At 44.3% G+C, this 15,572-nt stretch overlaps 1 protein-coding gene across 23 annotated transcripts in view; it reads left to right on the forward strand.

Annotated features, from left to right (window-relative positions):
* Window positions 1-15,572, forward strand: part of FLT3LG (fms related receptor tyrosine kinase 3 ligand) — a 676,457-nt gene that overhangs the window by 61,105 nt on the left and 599,780 nt on the right. For 22 of the 23 annotated variants that reach the window (XM_078655107.1, XM_078655105.1, XM_078655115.1 and 19 more), the window contains exon 2: window positions 9,363-9,482. In XM_078655107.1, coding sequence (XP_078511233.1) covers window positions 9,414-9,482 — 69 coding nt within the window. In that variant the 5' untranslated portion in view covers window positions 9,363-9,413. Of the gene's footprint in view, window positions 1-9,362; window positions 9,483-9,768; window positions 9,852-15,572 lie in introns of those variants that run through there. The other variant, XM_078655121.1, reaches the window with a different exon arrangement.

Below are 15,572 nucleotides of genomic sequence, written 5' to 3' on the forward strand. Positions count from 1 at the left end.
TTTCTGGCTATCAGCCGTCTTCAGCCAGGATAGCTTGACTCCAGTGGTGTGGAGAGCATGGGACTCACATCTGAGCATACCCATCCAACTCAGGGTGACAAATGCAAAAACCACAGTTGATGGACAGAATTCAGAACAATGTCATACATTCACCCCAGTACAGAGATCTGGGCCTAAATCCGTCATTTTCTTGCACTCCACACCACCCCAGTTCAGACATGGCCATATGCAAATCAGCCTTGACCCTGTGCCTCATGGGAACAGTCCAGCCCGAACTGCCAAGCCATGTCTTTCCTGGACCGGAATCAAGCATCCTAGGACCGGTTTCTGGCTATCAGCCGTCTTCAGCCAGGATAGCTTGACTCCAGTGGTGTGGAGAGCATGGGACTCACGTCTGAGCATACCCATCCCACTCGGGGTGACAAATGCAAAAACCACAGTTGATGGACAGAATGCAAAACAATGTCATACATTCACCCCAGTACAGAGATCTGGGCCTAAATCCGTCATTTTTTTTGCACTCCACACCACCCCAGTTCAGACATGGCCATATGCAAATCAGCCTTGACCCTGTGCCTCATGGGAACAGTCCAGCTCGAACTGCCAAGCCATGTCTTTCCTGGACCGGAATCAAGCATCCTAGGACCGGTTTCTGGCTATCAGCCGTCTTCAGCCAGGATAGCTTGACTCCAGTGGTGTGGAGAGCATGGGACTCACGTCTGAGCATCCCCATCCCACTCGGGGTGACAAATGCAAAAACCACAGTTGATGGACAGAATGCAGAACATTGTCATACATTCACCCCAGTACAGAGATCTGGGCCTAAATCCGTCATTTTTTTGCACTCCACACCACCCCAGTTCAGACATGGCCATATGCAAATCAGCCTTGACCCTGTGCCTCATGGGAACAGTCCAGCCCGAACTTCCTCGGTAGCTTGTGTCCGGTCCAGGGAAGGCATGGCTTGGCAGTTCGGGCAGGACTGTTCCCATGAGGCACAGGGTCAGACTGATTTGCATAAGGCCATGTCTGAACTGGGGTGGCAGAATGGGCTAAAGAACAGTGATGGATTAAACCCAGATCAGTTGACTGGGGGTGAGTGCTTGTATTGTCAACGCTCCGTTCATAATTTCTTTTAGTTTTTCTTTGTTCGCCATAAGTTGGCAGGGTATGCTCAGACGTGAGTCCCTTGCTCACTTTGCCACTGGATTCAATCAAGCCGGGCTGAAGAAGGCTGAAATGCTAGCAACCGGTCCTCGGTAGCTTGTTTCCGGTCCAGGGAAGGCATGGCTTGGCAGTTCGGGCTGGACTGTTCCCATGAGGCACAGGGTCAGACTGATTTGCATATGGCCATGTCTGAACTGGGGTGGCAGAGTGGGCTAAAGAACAGTGATGGATTAAATCCAGATCAGTTGACTGGGGGTGAGTGCTTGTATTGTCAACGCTCCGTCCATCATTTCCTTTGGTTTTTCTTTGTTCGCCATAAGTTGGCAGGGTATGCTCAGATGTGAGTCCCTTGCTCACTTTGCCACTGGATTCAAGCAAGCCGAGCTGAAGAAGGCTGAAATGCCAGAAACCGGTCCTCTGTAGCTTGTTTCCGGTCCAGGGAAGGCATGGCTTGGCAGTTCGGGCTGGACTGTTCCCATGAGGCACAGGGTCAGACTGATTTGCATATGGCCATGTCTGAACTGGGGTGGCAGAGTGGGCTAAAGAACAGTGATGGATTAAACCCAGATCAGTTGACTGGGGGTGAGTGCTTGTATTGTCAACGCTCCGTCCATCATTTCCTTTGGTTTTTCTTTGTTCGCCATAAGTTGGCAGGGTATGCTCAGATGTGAGTCCCTTGCTCACTTTGCCACTGGATTCAAGCAAGCCGAGCTGAAGAAGGCTGAAATGCCAGAAACCGGTCCTCGGTAGCTTGTTTCCGGTCCAGGGAAGGCATGGCTTGGCAGTTCGGGCTGGACTGTTCACATGAGGCAAAGGGTCAGACTGATTTGCATATGGCCATGTCTGAACTGGGGTGGCAGAGTGGGCTAAAGAACAGTGATGGATTAAACCCAGATCAGTTGACTGGGGGTGAGTGCTTGTATTGTCAACGCTCCGTCCATCATTTCCTTTGGTTTTTCTTTGTTCGCCATAAGTTGGCAGGGTATGCTCAGATGTGAGTCCCTTGCTCACTTTGCCACTGGATTCAAGCAAGCCGAGCTGAAGAAGGCTGAAATGCCAGAAACCGGTCCTCGGTAGCTTGTTTCCGGTCCAGGGAAGGCATGGCTTGGCAGTTCGGGCTGGACTGTTCCCATGAGGCACAGGGTCAGACTGATTTGCATATGGCCATGTCTGAACTGGGGTGGCAGAGTGGGCTAAAGAACAGTGATGGATTAAACCCAGATCAGTTGACTGGGGGTGAGTGCTTGTATTGTCAACGCTCCGTCCATCATTTCCTTTGGTTTTTCTTTGTTCGCCATAAGTTGGCAGGGTATGCTCAGATGTGAGTCCCTTGCTCACTTTGCCACTGGATTCAAGCAAGCCGAGCTGAAGAAGGCTGAAATGCCAGAAACCGGTCCTCGGTAGCTTGTTTCCGGTCCAGGGAAGGCATGGCTTGGCAGTTCGGGCTGGACTGTTCACATGAGGCACAGGGTCAGACTGATTTGCATATGGCCATGTCTGAACTGGGGTGGCAGAGTGGGCTAAAGAACAGTGATGGATTAAACCCAGATCAGTTGACTGGGGTGAGTGCTTGTATTGTCAACGCTCCGTCCATCATTTCCTTTGGTTTTTCTAAGTAAACCCATACTCACCTCTTCCTGAGTGACTGATAGTTCCGGGTGATGGTGTAGTGGCAGTGCTGCAGCGTACAGTGGTAGTTTATGTGCTTTCCGTCCCATTGTGCTCCAGCCGTTATTTGTCGCATCTATTGTGTTGATATCTTGATTATGCAATGGGGGCCGATGGTGTGTTATGATAGCCGTTAGTGGTATGGGAAGCGCATCTCCCTCTTCAATTGCGACATGTGTAAGGTAAGGGACCTCATGATACCAAAAATGTGGATACTGTGCTTGTGCGCATAAGTAATAAAGCAAAAAATCCGGAACTTTGAACCCCTTTTGTGAATAGGGCAGCGTGAGAGCCCGCATTTCAATCCGGGCTTGTTAACCTGCCCATATCAGGTTTAAAACCATGGTAGAAAACCTATCAAACACCACCGTCATTGGTTTGATTGGAATGTTATTAAACAGATATAGAATAATAGGTAGGATTTCCATTTTCACAATGGCCAAACGATCAGCTAATGATAACGGCAAACAGTTCCACCTCTTAATTTTGTCTTCTATTGCTCTGACTGCTTTACCATAATTGGTGCGAATGACAATTTCCGAGTTCCGGTGGAATCAGACTCCCAAATATCTTACTGATTCCGTTTGCCATTCTAACGGATAGTCTATGGAGTGCGGGCATGTGGTATCAGTCAATGGTATGATTAGGGATTTGGACCAGTTTATTTCCTGATTGTTGCCCGAATTTTATATATTCCCTCAGCAGAGGATTTAAATGATGCGCGGGATCACTGACATATAACATCATATCGTATGCATATAACAAGATATGCAATGGCCTCTCTGGGAATTGTAGCGCTGAATTATGGTGCCCCTGTCTTATTTTGCATGCCAATGGCTCGAGCGCAATTGCAAATAATAAAGGAGACAGGGGACAGCCTTGTTGTGTCCCTATGGTAATTTGTATAGTGTCCGATATACATTTATTAACTTTAATACGCACCGTTGGGGCAGTGTATAGCATTTTCACCCATTGCATAAAGCTAGGGGGGAAACCCATTCTTTGTAGAACCCTATATAAGTATGGCCATTCTATGGAATCAAATGCTTTAGCCACATCTAATAAAACTGCAGCAGCTTTGGTATTAGGGATTAAATAATATTATAGTGCAAACAGTGATCAAGTATTGTGGGCCGTTGATCACGATGGAATAAACCCCGGTTGGTCCGGTAGGATTAGATTGGTCATCAACAGTTATAGGCGTGTAGCAATCAGTTTGGCAATTATCCTCGTATCTACATAGATGAGGGACAGGGGCCTATAGGAATCGCAGTATTCCGGATCTTTGTTCGGCTTCAACAGGGCAATTAACATGGCTTCTTTCAATGTTGGCGGGAGTAATTGTTTATCGTGAGCATCTCCGTACATTTCCACTAGATGAGGTGCTAATTGATCCGCAAATGATTTATAGAATTCGCACGTGAAGCTGTCGGGGCCCGGCGCTTTTCCAATTGGCAGTGATTTAATAATTGCCATGACTTTTTCGACAGTTACGGGCAGTGAAAGGTATTCTCTCTGCGCATCTGACAGCCATGCTATTGACACGTCCGCGAGATATTCCATGATTACCTCTGCGGTGGCAGTAGGCTGTGAGGTATATAATTCTCCATATGTTGTCATAAATTCCCGCAGTATACCCTGCGCATCATACCGTAGAACTCCCTCAGTGTTCCTAATCGCCTGAACTGCTTGTGGGGCATTACCCGTGCATATTTTAGCTGCCACAGACCTACCAGGTCTACCTCCTTCCTCGTAGGAACGCGCTATTTGACGTTCATTACATATTTTAGTTCGTCATCTGCATATGTTTGATATTCCATTAGTACAGTCCTTATTTCCCCTAGCAACTTGGTATCTTGTGTACGTTCATAGTCTCGCTCTAACGTTCGTAGTCTGTCTTCCCGCATGGAAAGTTGTTGCCTTATATCTTTAAGCATACCAGCGGTGGTGCTGATACAGACCCCCCTGATTGTTGTTTGAAAGACTCCCACAACAGGCCCGGGTCGTCAGTGGTTGGGGTGTTCAGGTCAAAATATTCAGTGATGGCGTGATGAATAGTGTCAGTGTAGACTGAGTCTAATAATGCTGTCGCATTAAATGTCCAGCTATAAGGTGGCGGTACATAATGTGGTATAGTTATTGACTGCAATTCCGGATTGTGATCGGTTAATGTCCTAGGTAGGTGTGTGACAGTACTTGTCCAGAGTGATATGTTGTCAGTGCCTAGCCAGTAATCTATACGTGACCAACTATTGTGCGCTGCCGATGTGTGTGTGGCCTCCTTGCGCCCAGTTTGACGAGCCCTCCAAATGTCAGTAAGGTGCATGTCGGTCATTATATCTTGCAATGTAGCTAATGCCCGTTTGTGTGGTCCCATTGATATCCTAGATCTGTCTAGGTTGTCTTGCTAAGCGATATTGAAATCCCCACCCCAAAGTAAAGGGATGTCCTGCAAATCATTAAGCTTACGCCACACTCTATGATAGAAGTCAGGGTCATCTATATTTGGGCCATATGTATTTAGTAAAGCAAGTTTTTGCCCTCTTATGACCCCTGTAATCATAACATAGCGTCCCTCTACATCTGTGATAACATCAGTAATGTTGAAGTTCAGGCCCTTCCTTACTAAGACCCCCCCTGAAATATGAGGACTAGGTTGAACCATGCATTGATTCTGCCCATCTACAACCAATATTATTGGTTGCGTGAGGGGCAATGTGTGTCTCCTGGAGGAGGGCAATATCAACCTTCAGCCTGTCTAGGTACGCAAAGATTTGGCGAATCTTCCTCGGATTATTGAACCCTCTAACGTTCCAAGTTAGCAAATTCAAATGTTTTGGCTGTAATTTCTCAGTGGACATCAATAGTACTTAACATCTTGCACAGTACATCATGTTATTTATAGCACGCATGTCACGGATGCTTGTCTGAAAATAAGTAATAGCGTTACACATTGTAATGGTACTCTGGATTTCTGCGATGCCTCTCAAGTGCATTGGCCTGTAAAACAAAACCCGGCATTGTCCCCCCCACCCCCCACCCACTTCAGCATCCCAACTATGACAAAGACATACCCCGTCAGAATAAAACATTAGAACCAAACTTTGGTTGGGGAGCATCCACTTGGGGGATCCGCCGGGTGCACACATCTGCATCCAACATAGTAGATGTGGCCAAGTGTTCATTAGTTATGCGGACTAGTCATGACCTAAGTATAACTGTAGGCAGCAGGAATGTCAGGAGTACACACACGATGTAAGTAATACCCAGTCGCACAAGTGTACTCACATAGCCCCACAAAAAACTCAGTGCTCAGTAATACTAGTTTGGAAGGCGAGGCCAGGTTTGTAACCACGATATCCTTTGCTAAGCACAGATAACTCGCGTAAAACAGTGCCCCACCGGATACTACTACTGTCCCCCTGCTGCACATGCATAACACAGTCAGCAATTGTAGCATAGCACGTGTATTAGAGTAGTGTATCCTTACAGAACCACCATCGTAGTTATCATAGCCAGAAGCAATGCAGTGAGCGCAATGTAAGAGCAAGGGGTGTATCATCCAGTGTAGGCGTCCTCTCTAATCACAAACTCAACCACCAGAGTCCAATAGGTACCACAATGTCAGTTACAATTGCATTCCAGTGCATACTTGGCAGTATATAGAGTTAATAATGTCAATTTGGAGTGGATGACTCCGAATGTCTCCAAGCTTTATGGGCCTGTGTTGCAGCCTTAGAGTGTCAATAGTTCACTGTCTTAACAACATGTCGCCCTTATATCTTACCAGTCTTGGAGCTCAGGAATGCTGTGCTTCTTACTACGCCAGAAACTGTTCAGTCCAAATCCTGGTTCTGCTCATCGCGGTTCTTTTCTTTGCGCCTGCGATTGAATTGCCTCAGAAAGTCCTGCACTGCTTTTGATGTTTGGAGGATTGTGGAGCGGCCTTCATGCGTCACTTTCAGCCGTATGGGGTAGAGCATGGCGTATTCGATCCCTAACTCACGTAGCTTCTTTTTCGCCGGGTTGTACTCTTTGCGCGCCAGTTGGACCGCTACAGTGAAATCTAGGTAAAACTCCAGAGCCTTTCCATGATAGTTAATGTTCCTTTTCTCTCTAGCCAACCTCAAAATGGTGTCCCGGTCTCTGTAGTTAAGAATGCAGGCGACAATGGGTCGTGGAGTTGCGCCTGGCTTTGGCCTTGGGGCTAGGGATCTATGTGCGCGCTCTACCAGTAGAACTGTCGAGAAGTGTTCCACACCAAAAATGCTGCAGATCATTTCCTCCACGTATGTTTCCATCCTCCCGGTGTTGGTGGATTCCGGAACACCTGCGATACAGACGTTATTCCGGCAGGATCTGGCTTCTAAATCCTCCGCTTTATTTTTAATAACATCCAATAGCTCCTCCATTTCTGAGCATTTTTTGGTCGTGGCATGGGATTCATCTTCCACCGCGGTGACTCTGGTTTCGGCCTCTACAAGTCGTTCCCCCTGCTTGTCCAGTTTAGCCGCCATGTTATCAACCCGTTGCGTAAAGGTGTCCAAATTCCCATTTATGTCCTGCAGGCTCTGTTGTATGGCCTGCAGCACATGCTCCATGCCACTGGACGTCGTCGTTTCGCTGTCAAGTTCAGTGTCTGAGTGCGCCAACGCCCCCTTTGTGTGCCTTTTCGACTCGAATGACAGTTTGGATTGCTGTTTCTCCAGCTTCCCCATTGTCGCATTATTTGACACCACCAGTCTAGAGAGAAAGCAACGATAAACAGCTGGAAGTTGGTGGGACGCTATGGAGTTCTCAGTGGGGCCAGGAAATGTTGCCTCGCCTCGCTTTGTACAGTCACCGCTATGTTCCAGACAGTTCTCAGCAGGGCTCTCAGATATCCCTCAGTAGGTGTAGTGCTTTAGAAACAATGAGTCGCCAGAGCAAGAGCGGGTTCTTCCACCAGATAAGGCATCCGGATGTAAGCACCTCACAAGTTTGTTCTGTAGGGGGGGTCCACGATGATCCGGACCACAGCTTGGGAATCTGTTCACGACCAGAATCTTTACTCAGGATAGAGGCACTTGGCCAAGAGTGTCGCTTTCAGCAGGATCCCTTGCGTGCGCTATCCACCTCCTCAACTGGCTACAGCATCCTCTGTACGCCCAATTCAATAGCTTCCTAATTACGATGTGCTGCAGGGTTGGCTGTTAATGCGCACCCCACACACGCCCCACTTTTGAGCGCTCTGCGTAGTGACCTCTCGCGCCTCCGGGATCCAGTATTTGTGTGGCTGGTGGTCTAATTCCGATATGTGTGCACGGGACCATCTGTCACAGCCTCTTTACCAGTAGCAGGATTGTGATTAGTGGCGCCGATATTTGGGAGCAGGCTTTTAAGTGCGTCTCTATTTGCTATCTGCCGCTGCATAGCATGCCGTAAGACCCTAGTGACCGTGTCACCATTTTGTGCCAGCACACCGCAGTCCTCATCCCAAACATAGGCACCGCATTTCTCGGCATCTCCGATGCCTCCCTGCAGTACATTTGGAGGAGCGCTATATGCCGTGTTCGTCCCGCAATGCCATTTGTAGATCACGCCGCGTTACACACCCAGATCGTTACCGTGATCGCATTGACGGAGCCTCGCATCAGGGCGCCGCCATCTTGTGCATGTCCCGGCCCTCCTGTCACCTCCAAATTCCCGGCTGCAGCAACGTTAACACAGCCCTATAATACGCTCGTATCAGAGCCAAAGCATTCCGATGCCTGCGCCAGTCCTCATAGGGCAATTTCGCATCCGCTAGCTGATCTTTTTTTAAGCATTGCGGACCCGGCCGGCGGAGCTCTATCAGAAGGCAGCCATTCCGCAGTGCGCCCTCTAGCGCCCCCCCCAGCAAAATTACTTCTTTAATGATACAAAAACACAAATCAGAAATTAAAGTTGATGGACAACTATTCTTTTACGGAGATATATCAAGGCGTGAGGGCTATGAAGAACCCAAACATATTATTAGAAGGAAAATGATAAAGCTGCACAGAGGATTCATGGCGAAACCACAACAACAACAAAACGACTTGTGTTGTAAAAACACACTGTTCTTTCATCTACAGAAAACAGCAACTATTTATTTTTATGACTTCGAAATTCCGATCTGTGACACAATATGTGTCACAAACATGGGCATTTCTTCTACTTGCAACGATTTACTAGCATCACGCGAAAACAAACTAATTTGTTTTCAGGCATTTGTCAAATGAAACAGTTTCACTGTGTTTAGCTGTTAACTTCCTTACTTTTCTCTCTCATTTTTCTTTCCTGGCACTATCTGTCTTTACCTTTCGATTCTTCAGTTTGTTTTTCTGTCCCATTGTTGACCAGAATAATCATTGTCTTAACTTTGCTTTTTCTCTTCTGTCATTCATTTATATGGATTTCTTACCTTTTTTGTCACATCTTGGCTTCTTTCTTTGATTCTCAAATATTTAACTCTACCTTGTTCCAGCTCACTCTTTACTGAAATCTTTTTTTAAATGTTTTTGTAGACCTCCTTATAAATTCACCCCCAGCATGCAAGCTGACCAAGCAATGTTGAGATGAATTGGTGCCATGCTTCACAATACACGCTGTCCTATACTTACTTTGCGGGACTGAGAAGACTTCATGTGAGTATACAACCTCTGAGGATTTGAAAAGTACATGCTTATATTTTAGTTTAGGTGAAGAACTTGTGACTGTATAATAGCTACCTGTTGTCTATGTAACTTTCAGTAACGTCTGTATAATGTGGTCAGTCACCAGAGGCTATGGATGTGGTGCTGCCAGAGACTCGTCATTACTGTCTTTGGCAACAACTTATAAAATTCCTACACAGTCATCCTTATAAACTGAATTGATGCACTTGTTGTGATACCTCAGTTTGAATAATAGCGGGAACCCTTTTTACTGCAGTGTTTCAAAATCTATGCAATGGAACGGTTTGTGAGCATGTCTTTTGTGTATAAAGATCCACCAAGGAAGCGGTCCAAGTTCAGGTAAAACGTAAGTTTATTGTATATTTACAGGAGCCCGCGTCCTGCCGATCCAGCCTCCTGACCATCCAAATCACAACTGCTAAAATGGGGGTTGGATGCCTAGAAGAAGGAAGGCATTGCATGAGCTTGGGAGAAACAAAACACATTACAAAAATAAACATTACATAACATTACACACGAAGCTGTCGCGAAGCACATAAAGGTGTTAACACTAATGAAGGACTAAGTGTATAAACTCTAGTCTACCACTAGATAATTTTCTCCTTTTATAATAAACTAGCTTACCCGTCGCGCATTGCTGCGATCTCAGAAGAAAGGAAATTCAAGGAAACTCGTTATGATAACATTCAATTTACATTGTGTCATTTTTATTAAACCTTATTCATTTTAATATGGAAAACATTTCAAAGTGTCGTTTTAATTCTATTTATTTATTCGAGTGCTTGTGGATACACAATATTTTTTGTTTTTACATCTGGAGCGTACATGAATAAATCTGAAGGTTTTCCGACTCGTGAGCTGGCCACATACAGTTGTCCATGTGAGAAGCACGGATTCTCCAAATCTAGTCCACACACTTGCAGCGATTGTCCTTGTGCTTTGTTGATGGTCATTGCAAAAGCGAGTCGCAACGGAAACTGTAAACGTTTGAATTCAATGGGCATATCTGTTGTGATCATTGGAATACATGGCAACAGTACATCTTCCCCCTTGAATTTCCCATTCAAAATTGTAGCTTCGATGACATTGTTCATCATCTTTTTCACCGAAAGTCTTGTACCGTTGCAAAGTCGTGGTGGATTGATGTTTTGGAGAAGAATGATCGGCACGCCAATTTTCAATGTTAAAATGTGCGGTGGCATATCTGGCAAATCTAGTGAATTCAAGAATTCCGTTGGGTAATTGACAACTTCGTCTTGTTTCATCACAGTATCGATGGACTTATACGTTGTCGCTTCGCCTGGTATTCCGTAAATGGAAAAATTCAGTATTCGAAAGATTATGAGGGCCCTAGTGGGCCGATATTTAAAAAAAAAATTATGCCAGAAACCTTCACGGTAGTGTACTCAACAACTTCCCAAAGTTTCATGGCGATCGGATGAATGGTGTAGTAATGCATGAAGGACAAACAGACAGACAGACAGACATACATTCGTTTTTATATATATAGATAAACAGAAAAAAATTAAATACATGTAAAAATCTGTATACTTGATGGGCATGGAGGTATTGCAAGAGCTCCTAGTATCGCTAATGAATTCAGTATAACTAACAGGCTCATCATGATGACAGTAAGTAAGTAAGTAAAGTAAGTAAAACGTTTATTAAGCGTGCCAATGCCAGGTGTCTTAGTGCTTACGGCATACCTCAGAACCAGCTAGTAAAAATCATCTGCTCATCTTACTTTAAGTGTGATACAGAATGCCAAGTTTTGAGCAATTTCCTAAAACAGGACAGACTGGATTGAGATCTTGAGACAAATGAAAGAGAATTTCAGAGTTTACAGCCAAGGTAGCACAAACTCCTGCCTCCCATCTATATTTCTTTATCTTAGGGACTTCTATTAGATAGGGTGAAGAAGACCATGAGGCTCAGTGGGCCAGTACCAAAATAAGGTTCTCCAATGATAATGAGGACCCTTTTCATACAGAGCGCTGTGAATAAAGCAGAGAGATTTGAATCTAACCCTGTCCATTACCTGTAATCAAGGATGGGCCCGTATTTCTTTGGTAATGGAACAGAATTTTGGCACTTTCAAGAGCAGTCGAGCTACAGCATTTTGCAATGATTGTAATTCAGCTAATGAGCTTTTTGTCGTAGCTAAATACAAAGCATTGCAATCCTAGAGAGGATAAGAGCAACCATGGCAGTCTTTTGGAGGTCCAGATGGATAAATGGATTTTTTTTTCAATAATCTGATAATATAAAAGCAGGAGGAAGTGATATGTATGGTTCACCTGATCAGAAAAAATGAGCTGATCTTCGAAAACCACTCCTATATTTTTTCCCTTGGAAATAGGAGTAGGTAGTCGGGTGAAATCTGCTGGCCACTAAGTAGAATTCCAAAAATCAGTGTTTTTGCCAAAAAGAATCACTTCAGTTTTCTCAATATTCAATTCTAGAAAATTCTTCTGCATCCAAATAGGTACCTGTGTTGAGCAGTGAGTAAGGTTTAAGGCTGTGAGACCCTCGTCTTCCAGTATAGATACTACAATTTGAGTATTATCGGCATAGGAGACAGCCAATAGGCTAAATGATTGAATAAGCTCCAAAAACTAAGTAATTTAGATGTAAAAAGCATTGGGGACAGGTAAGACCCTTGAGGCACTCCGCAGGGAAGGGAGAATTTGTTTTAATTTAAAGCCATTCAGTTCAACCCCTTGTACTCTGTTTGTTAGGAAGGAGCTGGGGAGGGCAAGAGCTGCACCTCCTATACTGATTAGCTCAAGCCGGTTGATAAGAACCTCATGGTAAACTATATAAAACACAACTGAGATGTCAAGAAGAATTAGAGCCGCTTGGCTCGTCTCAGCTAGAATTCTTTGGATTTCTTTTGAGGCCACAGCCAGCACGGACTCTGTAGAGTGATGAGCTCTAAAACCATGTTGTAAGTTCCTTCTTCACTGCCTTTTCAAGGATTTTGGTCGGAAAAGGCAGTTGAGAAATTGGCCGAGAGGTTATCGGATAACATCCTGTCTCTAATATCTGATTCAAAAGTTTGGTGAGTTGGATTGCAATTAGATTTGCCAGCATTTGCCAAATAAATGGTGGGCAAGGGTCAGATGGGGATCCACATTTCGTGGTCCTCCATCAGAGGAGAAAAATTACTTAGGGACCCACAACGCCTTGAGCTCTATGACTTAGTTATCTCTGGAACATTGACAGCATTCTTATTGGGAACAAGATCTAGATCTCGTACAAATTTGGTAGAAGAGATCATTGCAATTTCGTCATAAATGCACTCCATTTTGTTTTTTAAAAAGTCCTCTAAGTTGTTTCAGCCGTTTTGATCAATACTATAGGCAGAGCCCTGTTTGAAGTTAGTAAGAGTGGTAATTGTTTTACAGCTCAGATGAGGAGGGTTTGGCCGTTCTTATTTTTGCAGAAAATAATTGGGTTTTTGTGATGTTAGTCTGAGTATAATACTTTTTGTAAATAATGGAGTAATTAGCTTTAGCTACTGGATCATAAGATCATACTCCTTTCTCTATAGATGTTCAGCAGCTCTCCTTTTTTTGTTTACGGATCTTTAATTCTGGGGTTGTACCAAGGTGCAGAAGGTTGCTTTAGATGGGTGGTGGCTGTTTTTACAGGAGCAAGCTGGGTCAGAGCAGAGTCAATCCAACTCATAAGATTATTAAAAGATACATTTATTACAGGGTCCAGAGGTGGGCTATGCTTGCTCAGAGTGGCCTCCAATTCCCCTTTAGAGACCCTAGAGCCAGGGGGAGATAGCTATAGGGACTTCAGAGGAGTTCTGCACGAGGCTTTGCCGGAGTCAAATTAACTTAAAAAACACTGCATTATGGTCCGACCATAGCAAAGGAAGTGGTTTATCAAATTCTAATCATCATTTGAAAAAATCCCATCCACAGTGTAACTAACCTTGTGGGTAGACTCATCCACTTGCAGGAAATGGCCAAAACTGCAAGAACAGTCAATTCATTCGTCGGGATTAGTTACCATCTCCAGGTGAAAGTTAAAATCACCCAGTACAGTGAAGACTTTCACTTGAAATATCAGTTGAAGTAGATTCAGTGAGCTCCAAGTCTATACTTGATATTGAATTATGAACTAAAGAAGCAGGATGAGATACCTCAAGAAAATGGCTATTGCCTTCCAAGACAAACCGAGTCCTCTTTATCCTGACCTTTGTGCTCACAAATTTTATGAGCTTGTACAGGAGTCAAACTGACAAGAGCTCTCTTGCTCCACCAACCTCTGCCATTCATTAAAACTGAACCACTTGAAACTTTGGAAATTTGAAAAGGACTAGAAAAAACGGATTACCTTTTTTTGACTTTCGTAGTTTGTTTGATCACAACCCTATCATTCAGCTTAAATTCAACGCTTTTTACACCATGCGTACTGTCATAAAACATGTAATGCTTCATTTGAGCCGCATCAAACCTTTCTTTTGCCAATTTCGCTATACCACACTGACACATTTTTTCTTTAGGTATAATGTCCTTTAGCCAATCTGGACAAACTTCAGACCTGTGATTCCTTTTCCTTAGCAGACAAAACGGAGAGACACCTATCATGGAATGTCGTCATGGAAGTATAGTCATATTTTGTTTCCTAAAACTGCTTTACCAGAACCCCACTAGCCAAGGCCGATTGTATCCCTTCTTTTAGGAACTTGTTCATTTTTTTTTCCACCAGTCCATACAAGGTCAGCGAGTACAACGCCACCCTCAAATGTCTGATTTGACGATTATGAACAAATCCGTTCATCTGATAAGAGACAAAGTGAGTCCCATTGTTGGCGACCAAATTGTTAGTGGTCCTTCATTTTAAAAAATCTTGTCGGAATTCTTATAACAAATGAAGTACTTGCAGCTGGGACAAAATCAAAGAACACCCATTTAGAAAAGTAAACTACTTAGACTCAGTAAAAATGTATTGTCTGAGGGTAGTAAATCAAAAGGTCATGCAAAGTCTAATGCCACTTTTGACCAGGATTCCTCAGGAAAAGAAACTGTGTATAAAGGAGTTTGATGGGTGAGCCAGTGTTTATCTGAAAGTAAACAAGTGTTGCAAGAAGAGATCAAATTAGCCACTTGAGAATCCAAAGCAGGCGACCAGAAAATTGCTTTAGGTTTTTGCAAGTGGCTCCTACCCCCTAGATGACCCTGGGGAGCAGCTTGAAAGAGTTTGGCTCTAACTGCAGTTTGAGGAACCGTGACATTGTTGACTGAGAGAATTCCATCAACAATTGAAAGTTCACTTGGCATATGCGACAAAGGACTGAATGGGGCATCTAATGACCTTTCCTTTGGCCAACTTTTTTTGACAAATTCTCAGCAGTGGCTAGCTCAGGTAAGTGCGATGGGGCAGGGCACGGCAGGGGGGGAAGCCGACGGAATAGGTATTACTTATTTATTTAATTTTACCTATTCTATCGTCTGTCGACTCTCCCCAAACCCACCTCTACCCCACGGCATTTACCTGTGCCGGCCGCTGCTGCAAATTCCATTACTAATAATAAAACATTATCATCTTTAAAAGCAGACGACCATTCTTTATGTGAAACCAGATCAGAGGTACTTAAAATATCTTCCAAAGTAGCCACCACATCCTCAAGCTTCTCAGTAGAGTCAACATTCTGGAGAGGCATTCTTTATAATAAAATCTTCCCACGAGTTTTTGCCCCAGGGATCTAGTCAGTTTTGCAATTATACTCATGTAATCGTGAGAGTAGTCTGACTAATCTTACTGAGGCTTTTGCTGAGCCATTATTGTTGAGTAAGTGAATTAAGGGCTTATAGTCTGTGAAAAGATTTACACTCATGCCAAGTCAAGTTTTAACCTTTTCAATGGCTCAAGAGCAAGCCAACGCCTCCCTCTCAATTGTGCTGTAATGTCATTCTGGTGTTTTCAATGAGCGGAAGGCAAAGGCCACAGTATGTTCCCTGTTATCCGAAAATTGAGAAGAGACAGCACCTATCCCAGCTTAACTTGCATCAGCAGTTACAATACATTTGCAGTCAGGTTTAA

This window comes from Lissotriton helveticus, chromosome 7 (assembly GCF_964261635.1).
Source record: "Lissotriton helveticus chromosome 7, aLisHel1.1, whole genome shotgun sequence".
NCBI classification, from domain to species: domain Eukaryota; kingdom Metazoa; phylum Chordata; class Amphibia; order Caudata; family Salamandridae; genus Lissotriton; species Lissotriton helveticus.